General features: G+C 39.3%; 1 protein-coding gene across 3 annotated transcripts in view; it reads left to right on the top strand.

Moving 5' to 3' along the window:
* adgrv1 (adhesion G protein-coupled receptor V1) overlaps nt 1–23,692 on the top strand; it is a 118,600-nt gene that overhangs the window by 56,224 nt on the left and 38,684 nt on the right. For all 3 annotated transcript variants that reach the window (XM_023343662.1, XM_023343663.1, XM_023343661.1), the window contains 25 exons: nt 217–340; nt 436–574; nt 697–879; nt 1,011–1,246; nt 1,349–1,497; nt 2,256–2,454; nt 2,577–2,796; nt 2,882–3,121; nt 3,201–3,350; nt 3,437–3,657; nt 4,235–4,514; nt 4,667–4,810; nt 6,195–6,366; nt 6,514–6,655; nt 6,743–7,311; nt 7,399–7,662; nt 8,159–8,276; nt 8,395–8,566; nt 8,668–8,910; nt 13,027–13,434; nt 13,895–14,067; nt 14,184–14,430; nt 14,602–14,741; nt 16,424–16,584; nt 16,762–16,862. In XM_023343662.1, coding sequence (XP_023199430.1) covers nt 217–340; nt 436–574; nt 697–879; nt 1,011–1,246; nt 1,349–1,497; nt 2,256–2,454; nt 2,577–2,796; nt 2,882–3,121; nt 3,201–3,350; nt 3,437–3,657; nt 4,235–4,514; nt 4,667–4,810; nt 6,195–6,366; nt 6,514–6,655; nt 6,743–7,311; nt 7,399–7,662; nt 8,159–8,276; nt 8,395–8,566; nt 8,668–8,910; nt 13,027–13,434; nt 13,895–14,067; nt 14,184–14,430; nt 14,602–14,741; nt 16,424–16,584; nt 16,762–16,862 — 5,195 coding nt within the window. The remainder of the gene's footprint in view (nt 1–216; nt 341–435; nt 575–696; nt 880–1,010; nt 1,247–1,348; nt 1,498–2,255; nt 2,455–2,576; nt 2,797–2,881; nt 3,122–3,200; nt 3,351–3,436; nt 3,658–4,234; nt 4,515–4,666; nt 4,811–6,194; nt 6,367–6,513; nt 6,656–6,742; nt 7,312–7,398; nt 7,663–8,158; nt 8,277–8,394; nt 8,567–8,667; nt 8,911–13,026; nt 13,435–13,894; nt 14,068–14,183; nt 14,431–14,601; nt 14,742–16,423; nt 16,585–16,761; nt 16,863–23,692) is intronic.

Here is a 23,692-nt window from a genome sequence, read left to right as displayed (position 1 = left end):
CATGGCTTACACTGCTGACAGGTTTAAGTCACCATTTTTTCTGTTCGTCACCACCTCCTACTGCTTTTACCTTCTGTTTTCAATCTTTGTTTCATTTTCTGTTGTGTGTTGTGTATTATATGCAATAAATTCTTTAACTTAAAAAAAAACTCCTGTTAAAAATAAAGTCTTACTTTTTAAATTTACTTAATAACTTTTCTAATGAATCTTATGCAGGAGTGGTTACAGTCACCATCACAGCAGACAAAGCTGCACTGGGGATTATTGGAATAGCAGAGTCATCTCGGAACGTTATCATTGGAGAACCTCACGGAAAGTATAACGGGACTGCTGTGGTCAAGTGAGATAATTGCTGCACTGTGTCTCCAACTGAGAGAGAAAAAAAGACGTTTTACATTTTAGTGATGAAACACCTGTTTGTGTTTTTCTGCACAGCCTTGTGCGAGGTCCAGGTGTTTTTGGAGATGTCCAAGTGTATTGGAATATTACTCCAGCTTTGGTTTCTGAATTCGAAACAATTTCTGGCACTGTCGCTATGCGTAATGGTCAGTCTGTTGCCACCATTACTCTGAAGGTACTTAATGTTTATGGAATTCATTGAAAGAATAATCATGGTCTGTTATAGTATCTGCAAAACATTCACCTTAAAATTGGCATTCTTTAATAGAAGTTTGTTCATATGAATTATGCTGACAGGTCCTTGATGATGAACTCCCAGAAGAGCGACGTGATTACCAGCTCTCACTGACCTCTGCAACAGCAGGGCTGGAAATAAGTCCCATTGCCAGGCATGCTAGGGTTACCATGGCAGCAAGTGATCTCCCCCATGGACTTTTCTCTTTCAACCAACTCCAGCTCACAACAAAAGAAGAGGAACGGGTGAGGTCATTATAATTAGACAGACATGTGTATTTCACTTAGGGAAATCTCTTGAAGCAGTGTGCTGATACCCCTAAACAACAATGGTTTAATTTTCTATTTTATTTTTTTTATTATGATTATTTATGCAGGTTAATGTGACAGTGATTCGCTCATATGGCAGCTTGGGCAGTGTGTTTGTGACTTATCAGACCTCGGGCTACACAGCAGTTAGCGGAATGGACTTTACTCCGGCTTCAGGACGATTACTGTTTACACCAGGCCAAACCTCACAAGCTGTCACGTTGCACATCCTGGATGACAATCTTCCAGAAAGACCCGAACTGTTCTTTGTTAACATTACCCATGTAGAGCTGCTCAATCTCAGGTTATTACATTTTCTAAAATGTGAATGACTAGGTGGAATTCCATTTCCCTTCTTGAGTTGTTCTTACTTACTTATTTTTCTTCGTCTCCCTCTGGTGGTCAGTGCGGTGGACTACACAGTGAGGGAGTCAGGACTGCAGCTGGACCAACCTCCAGCTATTGGAAACATATCTTCTGTTCTCGTGGTTATACAGCAGAATGACAATGTTGAAGGTATCCTGGAGTTCAGGCAGGACTTCCTTAACATTACAGGTAAAACAAAAGCAAGTAGAAACAGTTCAGTTATGAATTGTATAGGCCACAATTAATTAAATCTAGATTAACTGCTACTCAACTTTCAGTATTGTTGTTATGTCAGTTTCTATGATATACCCAATTTCAATAGCATACATTTTCATGGGTTTTTATTGCTTTTATTGAGAAATCCATTCAATAAAATAACACAATTTATAGGTTCTTCATTGTGTTAAGATCTGGATTGCTTCCTAACTAGGGACTGCAAATTGAAATATTTTGTCCCCTGAGCCAAGTTATAGCTTTAGTTTTGGGGCTTGGTGTTCCAGAAATATTGTTCGTCTCTAAGCTACTTCTGGAAGAATGAGGAAAAAATACTCTTATCAGTACGTTTTGATACCGCAGTTTAATCATGGCTGAATTGTGAACCAGCTGTGTTAGATGAGATTAAATCTCACATATAAATCTTCTCACTTTCAACACGACACACAATTCATTAAGTGGTCACCTTTTTGTCAGATTTTGCCTGACAAAACAGCCTGAAAGGGCAGCTTTAGCTTTTCTGTCCTTTGTTAACAGAAGGACTGACATTCCTGCAGAATGTCAGTCTGTTGACTGATGTCTGACGAGAAATAAATTCTTTGCTGCCCTTACAATATTAAAAATGAGCATTTTCCACCATGTCATTTTGAGGATGAAAAAACATTTTGGCTATGACAGTAATATGATATGTACAAATGAGACAAAAGATAAATTTTGACTTGCTATTTTTCCAGTTGAGGAAGATGTGGGCTATGTGCTGATCCCAGTGGTGAGGAGAGTGGATTCCTATGGAACGGTCTCTGCCCGCTTTATTTCGAGAGGCTTGAGTGCAACTCCTAATCTAGACTACATCCTCCACAATGACTCACTGGTGTTTGTCAGTGGCCAGAATATAAGCTTCATCAATGTCACTATTGTAGATGATATGGACAGGTAAGAGGATTGGCTACTTGATTACTATAAAAATAAATAAAACAAAGTAATAAAGATTTACATTTTATTATTTTAATCTAATTCAACCACATAAACTAAATAATGCATATTCTTTTTTTCAGTGAACCTTCTGAAATATTTGAACTAGTTCTGATTGGATCCACTGGCGGAGCAGTTCTGGGCTCCAAATATGTTGCAAGGGTCACCATTGGCAAGAGTGACTCCCCAAATGGAGTGGTCCGCTTTGTAAATGAAAGTGTAATCGCAGTGGTGAACCCGGACTCTACTTTGAAGCTGAGTCTTGTTTTGGAAAGAGCAGGAGGCCTTTTGGGAAATGCAACGGTATGTTGAATTATTCTGGAGGAGAAAATAACATCATGTGATCCTCTGGCGGATCTTTCTTTGCTCATGTCTTTTCTTTTCACAGGTTGTCTGGAAGATCCTTGGTCCAAACAGCAGAGACATTCTGCCTGCTTTAAATACTGACTTTAGAGCTCCTGTGAGTGGCTCTTTCTTTTTTAGAGACGGAGAGAAGAGTATGGGTATCATAGAGCTACGAATTCTGCCTCATGGAGAAGTGGAAGTGGCAGAAACGTTTGTTATAGAGCTGAGCGTTGTTTCTGGAGAGATGGATGTTGATCCTCAGGCCGGTTCAGTAACACTCAAGGTACTTTGCTAAATATTAGCTCTATCTCTCAAACAATATAGGCAAATTCTAACTACAAAATTCTGTCTTTTTCTTTCAGATAGAGAAGTTTGGAGACCCTAATGGTATAGTCCAGTTCACTCCTGATGCTCTTCAACAACGCATCATCAATGAGTCTACGGAGGCAGAAGGCCCACTCAACATTTCCTTGTTGATCACACGCAGAGAGGGAACCATGGGCAACATCACAGTAAGATTATATCACAAATCTACATTTCGTCCCTCTCTGTCAAGCAAATGAGTAAAACTGCTAATACAACCATCATTTCCTCCCAGGTCCAATGGCAGATTCAGAGTGCCTCAGATACAACCGGTGACTTCCAAGCCTTAGTGGGCTCTGTGATGATTGTGGAAGGCCAAAGGGAGGCAGAGATCATCCTGAGCCTGATGCCTGACACAGTGCCAGAGCTGGAGGAGCTTTACATCATCCAGCTTGTAGCTGTGGATGGTGGAGGGACTCTGGATGCCAACCCAAACCTGATCACAACTCAAATAAGGTTTGACATTAGAACTATGTTAGAATCACTCTTGCGCAATGTACTGGGTATTTTGACCAAATAATACGATTCTGAAATTATTAGAGATAGACAGTAAAACAAATTAAACTTATATAAATTTAACTTGAAAAATATTTGAAGGTGAATTGAAGTTGGAAATCTTTATAGCCTGTTATTTTCACTTAATGAATGAAAACATTGTACTTAGTGTCACTGAGGGAACCTGGGCATAATGATTCACTTTTCTGGCTAATTCTGGCCTGGATAGACCTTCACAGTGTAATATACCTGTTCACATGAAAGGGATAGAGTTACTGTATATAGATCATTATTGCAAAAATCCATAATTATCCACTCGTGAAAGTAAATTTGTTGGGCTTCTCCTTGGCACTCAGACAACAATTCAGAGTTCTAAATACTTGCTTTAGTTCACACTAACCAACATTTTAGATATAGTATTTTCTCAATTTTTTGTTCTTATTGCTTTATATTTGTAAAGTGGTGAAAAAAAATTGGCAACAGCTTTAAAAGAGAAGTCAAAAATTGTAATTAAGTATTCTTCCTTTATCCCCTTTAGGGTACCTGCTAATGATGATCCCCATGGTGTGTTTTCTCTGGACTCTCAACAGCAGGCTGTGGTGGTGGCGGGTTCAGGGTCTCTGATCACTAGAGCTCTGGTTGTGAATGTAACTCGACTTGCTGGGCTGTTTGGCAATGCCAGTGTTGGCTATAAGATAAGTGGTAGGGGAACTGAACTGATGGACATCCAGGAGATGCTGGGAGGCCAAGCTGAAGGAAGGCTGCTTATGGTAGAAGGTCAGCCCTTTAGACAAATCACTGTCCCCATCAGTAGCCAGGTGAGGATCATGATGCTTTTTGACAATACCAAGAAATTATGCATTTGGCAAAGTAATACACTATTCATCAAATGATTTAACTTTGACTTTGACTTGAGCATATATTGTTTTGAAGAATTTATTTTTCCTTCAAACTATCTTTCTGTTATTAGGCATTTTTGTCACTGGGTGGAAGCTTTACAGTAGAGCTGACTGACGTTAGACTTGTGAGCGCTCTCCAAGGCCCTTTGCCACGTTTGCTTTCTGATGGCAGTTCTGCAGCAGTGACCATACCAGAATATGCTGCCAGCTCAGAGGTGACTTGTGAATGTGTTTATTTGTTTTTCTTTTCATATAATAAATCATAAGCTCTAACAGAATAGAATAAAATATCATTCTTTGCCCCACAGTGGAAAATTCAGGTGCATATGTTCAGCTAAGAGGATAAAAAAGCAGTGTACTTTTTAATATTATTATTTTGGGGGATTATTTCTCTAAATTAATCACTGACATGGATCATTAATGCAAATTGCTCTAACCTTTTAATGTAGTTCTAAATATGTACAGAGAAAATCATCTGAGCGCTACAGCATCATTTCTCAGATTTATAACTTAAAAAACATTGTCCAACTCATTAACCATTTAATTTTAAGCTAGGGTGTCAAGTTTTTCTTGCTTTAGCATTATTTTTATTTGCATAAAAAAAAATTTCAGCTAATATTAGACTCTGCTTGCATGGCTAATAAGTAAATGGCAAAAAGAAAATAAATAAACAACAGACTTATTTGCAGACTGTTTCATGAACAACAAGGTTGAATCATGGTGTATGTTGATATTTATTTTTGTCCGTATTAATATTTGTGGGACAGAAATTCTGTTCAATAACAGCTACCCCAATTGTACACAGCAAAGTATAGGCACAACACTTACATTCTACAAAAATTGAAGGCCTTCAACTTCATAATATAATAACAATCAGTGGTCTGATTCAATTATATGACTAAAATGGCTTTGATTTTATTTTAGTGGTCTTAACATTTTATTTTTATCTGTTTTACATGAGTCTTCCTTTACAGCTTAGACTATTGGCACTCTAGAGAACCTGGTTTTTATTTAATTAAAGCACCACATGTATTATAGGACTAAATATTTTTTATATTACATTTGTTGCATTACATGTTCTGCAGGGAAATTCAAGTTTCACAGCGGAAAGTGAGAGCAGCATGGATATTCACACAAAAGTTATATAATATAAAAATAGGAATAGAATGGACTGGTGTCTCCGTGTGTAGTGTGTGCAGAACATATGCAGAGGTTGTAGTCCTCAACATGGTTGTCCTGGTCTGTCTCAGGCCATTTGCTGCATGACTTCTCATTTTCTCTCCCCTGTCTTTACTTATTCTTAAATAAAGGTAAATAGACCCTAAAATATCTTAATGAATAAAAGACAAATTTACAACATAAAAAAAATTATATTTAAAATAATTTATATCTTATTTTTTACTATAGTCTATGTAAAATATGAATAGTTTAGGACCAAGCATGTTACCTTGTGGTATACCACATGCAATTTTAGAAAATCAGAGTTTGTATTCTTTCTCTGTCCATGCTGATGTCTAATATGAAGTTAGCTGTTTATCCAAGAAAGTGTGATTAACTTAATCCCTGATTTATTATCTCATTTCTTTTGCACTTATTCAGGTTGGATTTGCCTCACTGGCTCTGCAAGTTTTAAGTGTAGAAATAGGAACATGTCAGGCAAAGGTGACTCGAACGGGGCTTTTTGGTAATGTCACGGTGCAGTGGAAAGCTGGTTATCCTTCAGGGCAGAATCCATCTGGCTTCAAAACTGGGCAAATTGTTCCAAACTCAGGTAGGATACTTTGAAATGGATTAAGTTTAGGAATAAAATACCAACAAATGAATCAGTAAAATTTCTGTTTGTAAACAACACGTATTATTATGTCAAACCTTTCTACAGATTCTAACTGTTGGCTTTGTGTACTTGCATTATATTTAGGTTCTCTCACCTTGGTTCATGGAGAAAAGACTAAGGCCATAGCGTTTACAGCTGTTGCTAATCCATCAGAGGTTGCTTCCTATGCTATTCACCTCACTGATCCTGCATCAGACATTGGTGGACAGGGTGCTGTTAAGTTAAGGTAGTAGCTGAAAGAAGGCTTTAGGCAACAATTGAACATTCAACTGACTGTTACTGGACTCTTACATCTATCTGCCTTTGTTGACAGGTCAGGCTTTACTGTGGCAGAAGTGGAACCATTGGGTATTTACCAGTTTGCTCCTGGTTCTCGGCAACTTGTTATCGCAGAGGACATCCAGACAATAACTCTTTATGTTCAGAAGCTCTACGGGTCCCGCAGTAACATGACCTACCTGTCCTACACAACATCAGGGGGCAGCGCCGCAGCAGGAGAGGATTTTGTTGCTGTGTCAGCTGGTCGAATGTTGTTTGACTCACCTCAACAATCAAACGCTTCCTTCCGCCTTTCAATCATTGATGATGCCCTGTCAGAGCCCGACGAGTACTTTTACGTTAACTTGACACACGTTGAGCTCCCTAAGCCAACTTTAACCTGGACAGATGCACCCCCTCGCATTAATCCACAGCACAGGGTGTCTACTGTCACCATTCTGGCCAGTGACTTAACTGGTGGAGTTTTGAGCATTGGACCTGAGCTTGTGCAGGTGCAAGAGGACAGAGACGAGGCCAATCAGCAGGAGCGGAGGGTTGTGCTGCGGGTACGCAGGTCAGACGGTGTCACAGGGACTGCGAGGGTTCGGGTAAAGGCATATGGAGGTCCGTTTTCTTTTACAGCAGCAATTTTTAATGCCTATTAAGCCTGCAATGTTTCTCGAACTTGTGCTAATATGTTATATTACTCAGATGGAAGTACAACACGTCCTCCCTTCACTCTGGAGCCTGACAGAGCTCTTGCAAAGGAAGAGCAGGACTTTCGCTTGGAGTCCACTCTAGTGTCTTTGGAAGATGGCGAGAAAGAGAGGGAAGTTGTCCTCATCATCCTGGATGACTCTGAGCCAGAGGGACAGGAAGTATTCTTCATCTACCTCAGTGATCCGGAGGGAGGAGCTCAGATCGCTGACAGACCTTCCCAGGGCTTTGGATCATTTGTAAAGATCACTATCCTTGGTAAAACATAAAACTGTTCTCACTTGTTTGTAAATTTAAAAAATTTATTTTTAAAATTTAAATACGCCTGGTTAAATACCAGGCGTATTTAACCAAAATACGCCTGGTGATTAAAATGCACTAGTCCTTCAGTCTGCAGAAGGATAAGCCAAACCATCTGACACAAACATGTGCAAATAAATAATCTTGACATAAGTTATTATTTAGTGGTGTAAATAATTGAGCATTTACAGTTTTATTAAGGATGTATTCTGAGCTCATTTGCTGTTGCTTGCACTCCTGAAAGGAAAGGGCAAAAAGCTGCACTTTTTCATGTATTTCCATGATTGACACACTAATGAAGAATAAGATTTCACCAAGTAGCCCACAATTTGTAATCTACGCTTGAAGTTATACTTTTAAAATCATTGTTTTTTTTAATTATTATTTTATTTATTAATCTGCTGCTCTCTTTGAATCTAATTTTATTTTTAATACCTCCTTCTTTCCAAATTAGGGAGTGACCTTCATAACGGTATTGTAGGCTTTGCTTTTGGCTCCTTGATGGGTCAAGTTCTCGATGAAGATTCAGTGAACAGAACTGCTCTGCTCTACCTACAGAGACAGAAAAACAGGTAATAAAATAAAGTTAAATAATGGAGTTTTTAAAATTCGAAGCCCAAAAATGAATCTCGTCTACTGGGATTTGATTTATTGTTCATAAAGAACAATGTGTTTTCTATTGCTGCTTAGAGCTTTTGAAGATTTGCAGGTCTTGTGGAGGGCTACCTTCAGTGAGGAATCTTTAAGCCTTGTTAAAGACGGGGTCAACCTAACCTCACAGCTTGTGCAGACTTCAGGAGTGGTGATTTGTCAGAGAGGAGAGATCCTCTGTGCTCTCATCCTGGAGGTCTTGGATGACGTGGTAAAATAACCTCAGCAAAAATCTGCATTGTGTCATTTTATTTGTGTTTTTCACCTTTGAATATGTTCAAGATTATGAGTCACACATCTGCTTTATTCCAGGAACCAGAATACCAGGCCTGGTTCTTTGTGGAGATTTATCAAGTGGGATCTGGTGCCTCCATCAATGAGACAACTCGTTTTGCCAACATCACCTTGGCAGAGAGCGACAATCCGCAAGGTGTCGTGTATTTCTCTGTGGGTCATAGACTGCCAGTCGCTACTGTGATGACCACAAGGCTCAGCCTGCAGCTCTACAGGCAAGCGAGCACAGCCTCAGCCATGACTCTTCAGTATCATACAGTGGTAAGAGATCATCTACTTTATTTCTAAGGTTTATTTACCAGAAATGCTACTCGGAATGTATTGGTAAAGTTATAACATGACAAATGAAATAGACAAACCACATACTACAAACTATGCTTACATATTCAGTGTTTTCAACTAAATATCCACAGATAGATTTGACTTTAAAAATTGTTTAAGCAGATGTTGTTCTGAATATTTAGGTCATTCCACAAAGAGTTCCAGTTATACAGTTATGCATAATTAAATTCCTTTTTTTTCAAACTCTGTACAAACCTTTGGTACATACAGCAAAAGAACATCCTGGGTCCCAAAAGTGTAACCACATGGATTTTCCTGACGAATGTAGGTTTGAGGACATGAAGGCAACTTAACCAAAATACACCTGGTGATTAAAATGCACTAGTCCCTCAGTCTGCAGAAGGATAAGCCAAACCATCTGACACAAACATGTAACAGACAATACTGTATTTTAAAATATGTCATAACCCTCAAGGATTCATGAGCATATGTGTTTTTGAAAGGGATTCATGATTAGTTTTAACAATAGACTTTATTTGATGAGAAATATATTTTTTAGATGTAAAACCAATACATCCAAAATGTAGGTTGTAGTGTCTGGTCCAGTAACAGTTGTTCAGAGTCTGGTTTTCGGTTCGGTGTCGGGTCTGTCATTTCATATTAAATACCAGCAGCAGTGGAGGAGCTTCCAGTGCTGCCTGTCTCTGATGTTTCTCCCAACGTCTTTGCTAGCTGCTGGTGGGGTTTAGGCGCTTTGTGGATAAAAACTGTCTGCACTGTGTTTGGTTTCCCAGTCATCATGAAATTCAAAAAGCCAAAGTTTTCCTCATGTTTTACCTCCAAAATTTCATTTTTCTGAAGGTTGATGTTTTGTTTTGTCTGCTCCCAGATCAATTGCTTGTACTATACAAAGTAAATGCTTTTGATATTGGAGATTAAAGCCAGTCTCTAGTCTACTACAAAAAAAAACCTTTCGGTCACATTTGGTGATGTGCTTTCATCTCTTAGAGCAGTGGTTCTCAAATGGGGGTACGTGGAGGTACTGCAGGGGGTACGTGAAGCTTTTCAAAATATCTTTAAAAAATCAGTAGGCTCCTCATAATAAGTCTTGGGAAAAATTATTTTGTGAAAAGTTCGATAAAATATAAATGTGTGTTCATGTACTGAATTTTATATTCAGTATTTAGTTTCAATATCCTTTAAAATAAAACGGTTTGACTGGTTTTATACCTTCCTGGTGGTCACCGTCTTCTGTTTTCTTTTTTGTTTAACCATGCAATGTTTGCAATATGGATGTATTTGTCAGGTTCACTGATATAAGTTGTTTGGCTTTAATAAATCAGACAGTGATTTTACAGCACTGTACCCCTTTTTAATTCCAAAAATGTTTTGCCCGTGTCAGGGGGTACTTGACTAAAAATATATTTTTAAGGGGGTACATCACTGAAAAAAGTTTGAGAACCACTGCTCTAGAGCAACGCATGGAAGGAGCAGAGAGTAGAAACGGTAGAAAGGTACTCTACTACTTTTACACGACTTCACAGGCCCTCGCATACAGGTGCTGGTGCGAGGGCTTTCACAGGCCAGGGCCTTCACATGCCTTCGCATCCAGGTGGCGGTGCGAGGGCCTTCACAGGCCAGGTCCATGAAGGATCCCTGGCCTTCACAGGCCCTCGCGTCCACGTGGCGGTGCAAGGGCCTTCACAGGCCAGGTCCATGAAGGATCCCTGGCCTTCACAGTCCCCTCGCGTCCACGTGGCGGTGCGAGGGCCTTCACAGGTCAGGTCATTCAAGGATCCCTGGCCTTCACAGGCCCTCGCGTCCACGTTCGGTGCGAGGGCCTTCACAGGCCAGGTCCATGAAGGATCCCTGGCCTTCACAGGCCCTCGCGTCCACGTTCGGTGCGAGGGCCTTCACAGGCCAGGTCCTTGAAGGATCCCTGGCCTTCACAGGCCCTCGCGTCCACGTTCGGTGCGAGGGCCTTCACAGGCCAGGTCCTTGAAGGATCCCTGGCCTTCACAGGCCCTCGCGTCCACGTTCGGTGCGAGGGCCTTCACAGGCCAGGTCCTTGAAGGATCCCAGGCCTTCACAGGCCCTCGCGTCCACGTTCGGTGCGAGGGCCTTCACAGGCCTTCACATTACCACGTGGTCGTCTTATTCAAGCACTTCTGAAGGAACAGCCTGCGATGTCATCGATGACATCACGTTCGTTTTGTCGGTCTGATGTCATCAGTGACAGTCAGGGACGGACGTGATGTCATCGATGACATCGCAGGCTGTTACCTCAGAAAAAATGTTTTTTATACCTATGTTACATGTCTCAGCTGTATTGAAACAGTTGTAACAATTGATGTTTGTTTTGTTTTGTCTCTTCTTCTCCTTTCTTCCGAGTGGGAAGCCTGTAAACAAGAACAGCTTTAGCAAGCGAAGAACGACCGCCGTTTTCTTCCCCAAACTCTGTCTGTTTTATTACAAATTGTCAAAATCATGAAATCATGCAATCATACATTGAACATTCCTTTGTGCATTCATGTCCATGTGTCCTTCCGTTGCTCCAAAACAACCATATTCCATCTACTTCAATAAACAACATCAGCCCACACCAGCTGTGACAGCATCCATGGGCCAAATCAAAACAATTCAACAATCGATTTAAATCTTACAGATTTACATAAAAAGAAAACTATTCCTCAAGTTCAGTGAAATTGTAAGGCTACTAATTTCTTTGAATTGTAATAACTCTGAAAAATTTAATCATATTATTAGTTCTATAATTTAATATGGGCATATTTAGAGGACTAGATCTAGCTTAAGCTAGTACAGTAGAATCAATTACAGGGTAGTAGGGGAAAAGTGCTAACGTCTATAATAAATGTTTGAAACTGATGAGAACTGATTTCCGGTACATGTAACAGAGTAACTTTAACACTTCCTATCAAAAGATAACACAACCCGTCAGGATACCACCGAAATCTTCATAAGGTTGGGTCGGAGAGTGTATCGAAGTTTAGATACATGTAGCAAACTTCTATAACGGCTGTTTTACGACCGTTATAGCTACAAACCGTAATTATGAAACAAAATCACTCTTTTTCCCTCGAACGTCTAAACACGTCTAGCAAGTAATTACGAAATCAGCACCGAATGAACTTGTAAATTTACATTTTAGCGGGGACAGTTTCCACCAGCTTCACACTACTAACCTGTAAACAAGAACAGCTTTAGCGAACGAAGAACGACCGCCATCTTTTTCCCCAAACTCTGTCTGAGGCGCAAGGGGGAAAGGGGCGGGGCTCCTCACTCTAGGTCTCCTGGTGAAACGCTGTCTATAATTTGGCTCTAACAAAACTGGAAACATCAGTATGAGACCTGAAAGAGCGTAGGGACACCCTAGAGCAGTGGTTCTCAAATGGGGGTACGTGGAGGTACTGCAGGGGGTACGTGAAGCTTTTCAAAATATCTTTAAAAAAATCAGTAGGCTCCTCATAATAAGTCTTGGGAAAAATTATTTTGTGAAAAGTTCGATAAAATATAAATGTGTGTTCATGCACTGAATTTTATATTCAGTATTTAGTTTCAATATCCTTTAAAATAAAACGGTTTGACTGGTTTTATACCTTCCTGGTGGTCACCGTCTTCTGTTTTTCTTTTTTGTTTAACCATGCAATGTTTGCAATATGGATGTATTTGTCAGGTTCACTGATATAGGTTGTTTGGCTTTAATAAATAAGACAGTGATTTTACAGCACTGTACCCCTTTTTAATTCCAAAAATGTTTTGCCCGTGTCAGGGGGTACTTGACTAAAAATATATTTTTAAGGGGGTACATCACTGAAAAAAGTTTGAGAACCACTGTCTTAGAGGATGTGGATGATAAAAGCCAGGAGTAGTGCAGAAGGACTTTCACCAAAGATAATACAGTGTGGTCAGTATGTCTCATAAACAAGCATTACAGAGAGAGTTTGGACTAGGTGAGCTCTGTTCTTCAACAGAAGTGCGTTTAAGCAAAGTCTGATGCAAAGGCAGTTCTAATAATTACTGGTAATAATCACAGTGCTTCTTTGAATGTCAAAGACATGTTTCATTCTGCTTCAGGAACTTACCAAGGAAGAGATGGTTGGTCCTTATGTCATCTGGCCTGCTAAAGCGGGGATGGATTTTCCTAAACAAGAGGGTCAAGTAACCTTTGAACCTGGGAGCCACGTGACAACACTAGACATTTACTTGACGCCAGACCTCGCCTCGTCTTCACCCACTCCGAAGCGCTTCCAGGTGGAGCTGTACAGTCCTTCAGGAGGAGCCAGTGTTCACTCCCAGTTTGGACGGGCCAATGTGACTCTGGTGTCAAATGCAGCAAGTCAGTCTATGTGGGGCTTGTTAGATCCGTTACATCAGCCTCTCAACCCAACAATAATAAATCAGGTGCTGCAAGAACTTAAGAGTAAATTCACATCAGCTCTCTCTCGTGAGCAGATGACAGCTGTTCTTGAAACCCTTGGGAAGGTAAGAGGTCACAGAAGAAACTGGGTAATAATTAATACAGTTCCATCCACTCATCTGTCTCCCCAGTTATTTTATACACAATTCATTTGATAAACCGGTAAAGACAAGACACAAGCAGCTGAAATAAACTTTTTCCACATGGAGAAAGAACTCGTCCTTAGAGATAATGTCATCCAAAGAGATCTTGGAGTAGAACTGCTGCTCCTTTCCATAAGAAAAAAAATCATCTTGCTACTTTATGCAAAAGGGTGCATATTTAAGAATTTGAATTACAGATATTCATTGTAAAAAGGTTTCAAATGTCACTCAACATGATGCTAGTAACTGCATTTAACCTGGAGTGTTTGTGTAATGACGCTGAAAAGAGACATCATTGTAACTCAACATACATAATTGTTTGTGAAGTATTTCATTTGTTTTTATCAGGTTGTATTCCCAGCTGTTCTGTTTCTGGATGCAGGTACTAGCAGAGGCAGAACGGACTCCCCTGCATTCAAGCAGCCAAAATTTGACCTTTGACCTATTATGTGTCCTGGCCAATCCTAGCCGTATTGACACCCGAGGTCTCAGTCACCTTGCTGAGGTGGCAGAGCGATTTGCTTTCTCCCTTATCTCTCATCTCCAGTGTGAGATGTAAGTGTTTTACATGATTAAAACTCAGTGTTTTATAGAAATACACAATCACAATCCGTAATATTAGAAATGTTTCCTATTTTTATTTTTTTATTTATTTATTTTATTTTTTACAGAATGGGCACTGTCATGGAAAAATGCCCATTTATGACCATATCTGCCTTCCAGTGGTACCCAACCCAAATTAATGGACACAAATACAGGGGCCGTAATGCTGACTTCTTCCAGCTTCCAGATACACTGCTGCCAGTGCCAGCAGCCTCATCACCAGACTGCAGAAACCTCAGCAGGATTCAGCTGACCGAGTTCAGAACTGAACACTGGTTTCTAACCAATGATACAATCACAGCTGTTAGTGGGAAGGTAGGAAACTTCTTGCACAATTTGAACTCATTCATGCGGATAACTATTTTACTTAAGATTTATTTTCAAACACTAGGTGGCAGCATTGTCCCAAAGTATAAAATATCTTAATTGTTTAGACTCTGACGCTGATCTCTCTGCTGCTGCTGCTGCTGCTGCTTCTGTTTTTAGGTATTTTCAGTTAGTCTTCAGGAGAGAAGGTCACGACCCCTAGAAGATGGCAATGAGGTGATATATCGCGTCAACGCTCCTGGTCAGCAAGTTAAACCAGGAGCATCTGTGTGCCTTCTTTGGAACCAAACCACTGCAAGGTGAAAACACTTGTGATCAGTCATGTGCTGATAGACATATGTTTGTCACAAAATTAGAGTTAACTTTTTTAGGGTACAATAAAAAACAAGTCTCTATTAACATTTTTTGGAACCTTTTTATATCAGTCGTATAGTAGTTGTTGTGCAATCAGACCTGCAATGTGACCAAGACAACCAGTGCATAATTGTGTGAGACTGTAGTGTAAAGTACTTTGAGTAGTTAATGTGACTGGAAAGGTGGTATATTAATTCAATCCATTTACCATTAAATTGGTTGTAAAGGCTTAAATTTCCATTAAAATCGCTTATATGAAGTTATTACTTTAAGTTAAGGTGTCCATCTTTAAGACATATTTCAGCACACTTAAGGAAACCAGAGAAAAAATACTTGTTTTAATCTTAGGCTGTTTAAGATCCTCATTTACAGTTTGGCAGTGGGCAGCTGGTTTTATAATTATAATGAATTATTTGGTATAATTCATTATAATTATACCAAATTATAATAAAAAGTTGAAAACAGGAAATGACATGTGAATTTCTTATTTGGGATACAAAGCTCTTTAGAAATGTTTTCATATCCCTTATAGTCATCCAAAATGTGTTCACTAAAAACTCTATTGTATGGTTTTATTTTTGCTAGTGAAAATCAGAAAAAATGTGGTGTGTATTTGCAATTGATCACTGTCTTCATTTTTCAAATAAAGAAATTAGCAAAGACCAAATGAGGTGTAAACTGCATGAATTTAACTGGGTTAGGATCAAAATAGAAGGGGTTGATTGTTTCAGTTTGAGCTCATTGTGTGACATGCTCTACATCCCCCCCTTACACATATAAACACTCTGCAATGACATATATTCCCCACCATTGAGGCGCCAAAGTTTACTTAATTATGACTTTAGTTGCGCAGATAAATCATGTACTGTTTTCCCAGGCACCGAAAAAGCAATGTTTTGTGATATTTTCCCTTTAAATGGCCAGCAATGACTGACTTAGATGTCACTGACTCCGGCTCTCACTGCCTCAACCGCTCTAATTTCCTTCTTTCTTTATTTCTGAGCTATTAACTTTTATTTTGTGACAAGGAAGTTTCCTTACCAGTCAAAAGTCCAAGTTCAGTCTCTTATTATTATTAAGGCTCCTTAAAGGCCAGAGGAGTTTCCATGTCTTTTTTTCTTCTCATATTTGAACATTCCAGCTGCTGCACTCTGTGTCCTCCCACTCGGAGTCAGTTTCTGGAGGACATTTCTAGGGCGTGGAATGGGAACACTTGGCTGGAACACGCTGTTACAAGTTAAAAATTGGCAGGTTTGGTTTGGCCAGTGAAGCTGTTTGAATGAATAAACACAAGGGAAGAGAATATAAACGAGGCTGAGAGAGCAAAAGATTGAGAAGAAATAACCATTATGATTAGTTAGCTGTGTCTGTAAATCCCATACAAATCGGAAAAACTTATATGTTGTCTATTTTCTTAGATTTTCATCACTGTTAAGACCCTTTTCATGTTATACAAGATTTTTTTCTTTGCTTGAGAAATCTTAATCCCCTGGTGCAACTCACGCATATTTTAAATTCTATTTTCAGGTGGGTGAGATCTAAAAATCCCATATAAAGGGGAAAAGTATAAAGAAATATGTAATCTCAACCTGCTTCGTCTCCTCTCTTAAACTCTTCTCTCTGCTAGCTGGTCGTCTGATGGACAGTACTGCAGGGTTGTGAAGGAAAGTGGCAGTTATGTGGAGTGTGCATGCTCCCACTTGTCTGTCTATGCAGCACATGCAGAGTTTGTTGCACTTGCATCCTACAACGAGGCCTTCTTTGCATCAGGATTTATTTGTATCTCAGGTATGAAAGACAGCTTTTTTATTTCTCTCAAATATTTCATCTGTGAAAGATAAATCAAATATGCTCCAACTAAAGGCTTGTATTCAGGTTTTAGTTTGGAGTTTAATTTGTCATATTGGTCCCTATGGATGTCTTAATAAGTTGTAATAAATTATCAATGCATTTTTCATTTTTTAGGGTTTGCATTGGCCATCATCTCCCATGTACTGTGCTCCCGTTCTCCCATGTTTGCTGCCAAACTACTCACTCATATGTTGGTGGGCTGCCTTGGAACTCAGGTAACTTTTTGAGTTAATTTAACACAGAATCACTCCTGACTTTTGTATTATCCTTCAAAGTCGATACAAGCAGGATAAATGCAATGCCTTTCAAAAATGTTTTTTTTTTTTCATTTTTGACACTTTACAATCATACAATTCAATGCATGTTTTTGAGTCCATATGATAAACTAACATAAAATAGTACATGTCTGAAGTTTTAAGAAAATAAATGTGAAATGGATTGTGTGCATTTCAATTCAGCCAATTTATTCCACTACCTATAAATAAAACCATGTGCTCAGTATAGAAGCAATTATTTTGTGGAGGAGTTGTTAGATACTTTTAGTGAATTAGGACAGTGATAAATCTGTGCCCTGGTCTAAAGCATAGATAAAAACAATATCTCAAACTTTGACTATCTCAGAGAGCATTCTTCAATTCCTCATTTGAAAATGAAAGACTATAGCACAACCTCAGAGGCCTGACGGGCCAAGCAAAGAGAGCGTTAATCAGAAGAGCAGTTAAAACGCCCTGAAGGTTCTGCAGAGATTCACAGTTCAGGTGGGAGATTCTGCTGTTGTGTGAGATCTGAAGAAAGCCGTCACTGAAAGAGAGACACTTAAGAGTCCCTTTTAAAGCTTGCCACAATCCATGTCAGCCATATAGCTAACTGAAGGACTTCTATCAGACTCAAGCAATATAAAATCTTTTGACCAAACATGTATATGTGGTGGAAAACTGAAATAGGTGCGTTACTCTAAACACACATCCCCATCGGGACCAATGACACTCACATGTGGTGGCGGCTTTATGCCGTGGGGATGCTTTTTTTTTTCTCCCCCCCCCCCAACAGCGATGCGGATAAAGACTGGTTGGAGGCTGGAAAAAACATAAGAGTGGGGTGCCAATTAAAGATACCAAAGATTAAATCAAGCATGTTCATATGTTAGAATGTTCCACCCAAATCCTTAATCCAACAGAGAGTCTGAAAAGGCTTGAAACCCAATGTTCAAATACAACCTCCACATAATCTGAACTTGAGATATTTTTCAAAGAAGAATTGTGTCTGCAAATCTGGTTGAGCAATATCACGGTTCTATTGGAGCAAAAGGTGCTTCTAAATAGTCTATCAAATTTGTATTGGAAAAAAAAAAGAATAAATACTCTAGAATTGGTGGAGTTAAAGGTTGTAACATAGCAAAACCTGAAAAATGTCCAGGGGAATGAATATTTCTGCAGGGGATTACAGGCAAAAGGCTACTGATGTAAATAAATCATGATCATTGTTTTGATTTTGATGTTATTTCAAATCGCTAATTAAATAAAAAAACAGACAGTGAATGAGAGCAAACACATGCACAGAGAAACACATGCATGCTGCCAAGCCATCTCTTTGGTCTGCAAGATATCTCACAGGTATTTTTCTTGGAAATGTGCATGGATGTGAATACACACATCATCACATATCATCAATTGCACAGTTTGCGGGCTGCTGCGTCCTGACAACGCAGCCATGTCCACCCCGCACCTGCGGCCATTAGAAACGCAACCATTGAGTGAGATAGATATGTAGCTACAGGTCAGTCCTTCATCTGGTTCTGATCGTGTGTGTGTGTGTGTGTGTGTAGGCGGGCGTGGGCGTGTGTGTGTGTGACTGTGTGCGTCTGTGCGTGAGTGAGTGCGGGACTGGTAATTTTCCACTGATCCCCCTGTCCTCATTGGTTGACAAACACAATCACGCTCTGAAGTAGACTTCAGGGGCTAGCCACCACAGTCTTGACCTGTTTATGGCCCAGTCAGAGCCCCTGAACCTGAAAGGGTTTTGGATGGAAAATTCCATCCCCTTCTCTCACTTTAATACTTGACTGTACTTTGAGGCTTTCTTTCCCCTCTATTGTGCTTATGCTTCAGCAGTCTCAATGCAGTTCTCCGTCTTCCGAGCCAAGATCTGTTAATGAAAGGGAGGTTCAATGTCCAGATTCACAAGCTGGAGCTCCAGCTAAATGTGTTATCATCTAATGAGGTGGACCCCTCAAGAGGTCATCTAGTCGTGTCAGCAGTCATTTGGAAGCGATGATGGCTGCAAGTGTGCAGGTGTACTCAATAAGAGATCAGCTCACATGTTCCTTCACGCAATCTCTGCACTTCATCTTGGAAATGAAATAGGTGATATGAAGATACGTTTTATATTTAAATCAAACCCACAGTAGGTAATTTGTATATGCAGTATTGTTTTCACAGTTCCCTGGTTTCCATTCAGTTCTGGCTAAGCAGCTGTCACTGGTGTCAGGTCCTTGTAGGCTGGTCACTGTTCCTCCTGCACTTCCAGATTTGTTTTATTTTTATATTTTTGGAATAGGTTATTTTTTTGCTTGTAAAATTTTGTGAACTTGAACTGGTGAAAAAATAAAAAATGCTTTGATTTCCTTAAATCTCCGTAAAATGACAGAAGATTTTTACCCCCTACACTCATCTGTATGAATATTATTGTCTAAAAGTTGAATGTTTTTCAGATTAGAGCAATAATCCAGTGATTACTTACAGTATGTTTTTTTTAAAGAGCATGTGTTAAAAGTTTTAAGTTATGGTCGTACCTACCTCTATTCCTTAAGAGTATCTTCACCAGTGGCACCTCTACTATAAACGTTTTAGCTGCTATCAACCATCCTCATAGTTCTTGCTGGATTTTTTTCTTTTATACTTGACTGCTGTGCTTGACAGAATTGTTCGTGCTTGATTTCATAGTATGGGCATGCCTTTTAAGTACAAAGGCTTTCCCATGAGGTTGTTTCCAATTTTATTGTTAGCCTGGTCTATCAATTTCAAAACCAGTTTTAATGTGTGTTTAGGGTGATTGTTTTACTGGAACACCCAAAGTAGTCCAGGTCTGAACCATATGAACCAAACAATCACCCGGAAAAGAAATTGGTCAGGATGTTCAAGAACAACCATAAACTGCAAACCACTGAAGGACTTTTGTTGCTGTTCTCAAGAATGAAAGCAAGGTTTGAATCACCATGTGCCACAGGGTTTCCATCGTGTAAGCACCATTCTGAGGACCCGTTTTGCTGCCAGTGACACTGGTGCCCTAACCAAGTAGAATTTAATAATGAGCTACCTCCAAGTGTAGCAACTTCACTGGTTTACACTTGAAAAATTATAAATAAAACTATTAAGCTTCAATGAGGACCTTTGTAATGCTCTGATCCTTTCATGGAATATACTTGGGCAGTGCTTAATGCTTAAAAGCAGAGTCTATGCCAGGAAACCAAGCAGTTTTAATAAACTCCCTTTTCTGTCAGTAGCAGCACTCTGAGCTGCACCTGCAATAACAGACACTTGCTGATGGCTACAGAAATTCATAATCCAACTGCAGCTTGCTAAGGGCCATTTATTCAAATATTAGTAAGAGTGTATTGTATTTATTTGAGCTTCCATGTTGAATTTAGATCCTGTGCAGTTTAGAGAAATGATCACTGAAGCTATGTGGTAAATTTGCTAAGAGTCTGAATAGTGTTGAGCTTTTTTGTCTCTGGAAATAACAAGAGGTCTATCTGCATTGCTCCACTGCAGAAACTTCCAACATGTTTTGCTTCTCATTGGGTTCATTCTGTTAACAAAACCAAAGCAGAAAGATTTCGAAGGACACCAAGTGACAGTGTTTGTGCTGCTGCTCTCACTCTGCCACCACAACTAGTCTAAATAACCTATCATTGCCGGATCATAGTCCAGTTTTTGTAGTTCTTGTTTATGAACTATGCCTTGATTTTCCAGTGTGAAGAAAGCAAAGGACCCTGCATGTAAATAACAGAGAAGAAGTCAATGACAGCACTGTCTCTTGAACTTCCGGTCTTCGGCCTCGTTAATACTTTACTCCTGGTTTGAACGGTCAGCTTCTGTTCCAGCCCTGCCTGTGACAAAGAGGCCTCTCCTTATGTGGTGACTGGAGTTATTCACTGCCTCTGTCCTCTGTGTGTGGAAAAAATTTGAACTGTCATTAAGATTATTGTATGTCTCCAACAGCTATAGCCACAGAGAGGGAACAGGATTTATATCCGTTTTCTCTCTGAGAGCGTAAGAGTTTAAATCATTTGAAATTTGATGAAATAAAACCCTTGGAGGGTTCTTCTATATTATTTTTGAATAGTTTTTAAATAAAATTGTCCTCTTTTTATTTTGCATGGCCTTTCGCAACCTTATCCAATGATGAGTTAGGAAACATCTCAGGCCTTGAGCTACAGGGTTGATTATTATTAGGAAATAATAAGAAGTATGAATACAAGCAAGAGCAGAAGATGACAACGCTTATAGAGATGGAGACAGAAGAATATTAAACCGATCTGTGAATCAGTTATGTTACATCGGTTCCAGAGTAAATTGTATGTAGTGTGTACGTTAAATGTTCTCGTTTTCTGTAAATCTTTATGACGTTCTTAATCCCACATATCAAATATGTTGGTGCAACAACAATCAGGGTTTTAGCATGAAACATGTTAAATCAGAAAAGTATGATCAACCACAAACTAATTCATAATAAAAGGTTTCTGCTAAAGTCATGTTTTTGATAAAATATTCAGCCTTTTAAGACTTGTGATGTACTGGAAATGTAATATTTACTTTTTATTCTATTTTCCTTTTTGATTACCTTGCTGAAAACCCCAAAGCGTAGCCTGTTGAGTTCCTCAGATGTTCTCTAAAATGTCCGTGAATTTCAAAGATTTCAATTATGTTAAATATTAAATTAATATTGGATTGGTTATTCACAAGCTGATGTTTTCAAGCCTCTGTTAATTATGGATTTCCACCTGCAGCCAATGAAAACCCATTTAAGATTAGAATATTACATGAGATCACTAGAAACACATTGTAAAAAAGAAATGTGGACGTAATGTAAAGTATATTTAATGCACTTTAAGGTTTTCATGTTCCAGAACCAATTGATAAATGAGCCTCATTGGGATGCATATTCCAAATTAATGAAATGCATTTTTTAACATCCATCCATCCATCCATTTTCTGTTCACCCTTGTCCCTAATGGGGTCGGGAGGGTTGCTGGTGCCCATCTCCAGCCACGTTCCGGGCGAGAGGCGGGGTACACCCTGGACAGGTCGCCAGTCTGTCGCAGGCATTTTTTAACATAAAATATCTATTTCACAATCAAATAATTGTGTTCAAAGTATACTTTGGGGTTTTCTACATTTTTAGTGTGAGATTATGCTTTCACTGACTAAACAATGAATTTGTTTTAAGACTCTTTATACATGTTTACCTTGAATGCCAATGAACTGGTCCATTCTGGTTCGTCTATTTGTGTTACTAATACAGCAGAATAGGTTTACAGGTTTTAGTGTTCAAAAATTTTTTTTTTTATTTTGTGTTATTGTCAGCACCTCACTTTACCTTTCAGTCTGTAGCTGCCAATGAAACATTAAATGGAAATGTGGGTGTATAGCCACAAAATGCTATTATGGGAAAGGAAATCTACTCTGTATCTCTCTCTTGCAAACCAAACAAAATTTAAACTCCATCCATTGTGATTACAGTGCCACACACGTCATGTAGTGTGTGAATGTTTTCCCCAGTGGTTTCAGTGTTTTATTCCTGCTTCTGGGAGGTGTTTCAGTGACTCCTATTTCCTGTTATTAAGGATTTCCTGTTAGTTTTTGAACTGACTCCAGCATTGAGAAGTTTGATCTGCAGACTCCAAGCATGGCCAAACCCAACACCAGGCTCTTTCACTCTTATGCAACATTAGCCACTGTCAGTATCCCTTCCTGAGCAAAATATAAAAGCTGTTTGACTGCTAAAAGTTTTTGTTTACTATTTCATCCAGAAAGATGAGCACAGCTATCAAACGGGAAAGTTAGTGACTGAGCTTTACCATTTTTGTTCAGAAAATGAGGTAAACACAAGCATCAAGTGCGCTTTACAGGGATGTTTATATGTTCCTGTCATGACCAAATCCATTTAAATCCATAAACAGAGCGAGTTAGAGTGTCTGGGTTTTATCAGATCTCCGGCTGACATCAGAGAGCCTCGTTATTTTGATCAAATCTATGCTTGTACAAAAGTAAAGCATCAAGAATAAGAAAAGGTGGAAGGACAGGTACAGCTTTTTATGCCCTCCCCTAAAATCTCCTTACTACATCATGATATGTATCAATGGTTCCCTTCTGCACTACCAGCGAAACAAAACAAAATGTCCTTGCGGTACTAAGGTCTCTCGTGTCTGTCAGGCTGAGCTGTTGGCTGGCAGATGATGGAAGGGTATAAAGTATCAGAGCTCAGGACCATTTATTACTGCATGTGTGTGCAGACAAGACAGTGGAGAGGTGAAGATGGCCTCCTGGGAGACTCACATTACGCTCTCACTAGCTATAGCTGCACGCCAGGTGCTTAGTGTTGTCCTGACTTGATCTGCTCACAGTCTGATCCAGCGCTGTTGAGATCAGCAGCACCATCCTTGTTCCTACTTGTTCCTCGCTGTTGACGTTGCTTGTTCTCCCTTTTGTTGAGATAGGAGTCTGAACTTTGCAAAGTGTAGCACCTCATGAAAAAAACTCATACCTGATCATTTTTTCACATTTTGTCACATTACAGCATCAGACTTCAATGTACTTTATTAGAATTTTATGTGGTCAGCTTGTAAATATTTCACAAAGAATAATGGTCAAAACCTTCAACCTCTAAATGTGCAAATCCCCAAAAGACTTGCAGCTGTAAAAGCCACAGAATTCTGTTCTACAAAGTATTGACTCAAGCGGGTTGAATACAAATGCATAGTAATCATTTCATATGTTTATTTGGGGGAAAAAGCACAAGAAAAAGTTTAAGGGTTGGAAATACT

This window comes from Xiphophorus maculatus, chromosome 12, assembly GCF_002775205.1.
Source record: "Xiphophorus maculatus strain JP 163 A chromosome 12, X_maculatus-5.0-male, whole genome shotgun sequence".
NCBI lineage: Eukaryota > Metazoa > Chordata > Actinopteri > Cyprinodontiformes > Poeciliidae > Xiphophorus > Xiphophorus maculatus.
The sequence above is the reverse complement of the archived record's forward strand: the minus strand, read 5'-3'. Positions and strand labels throughout refer to the sequence as shown.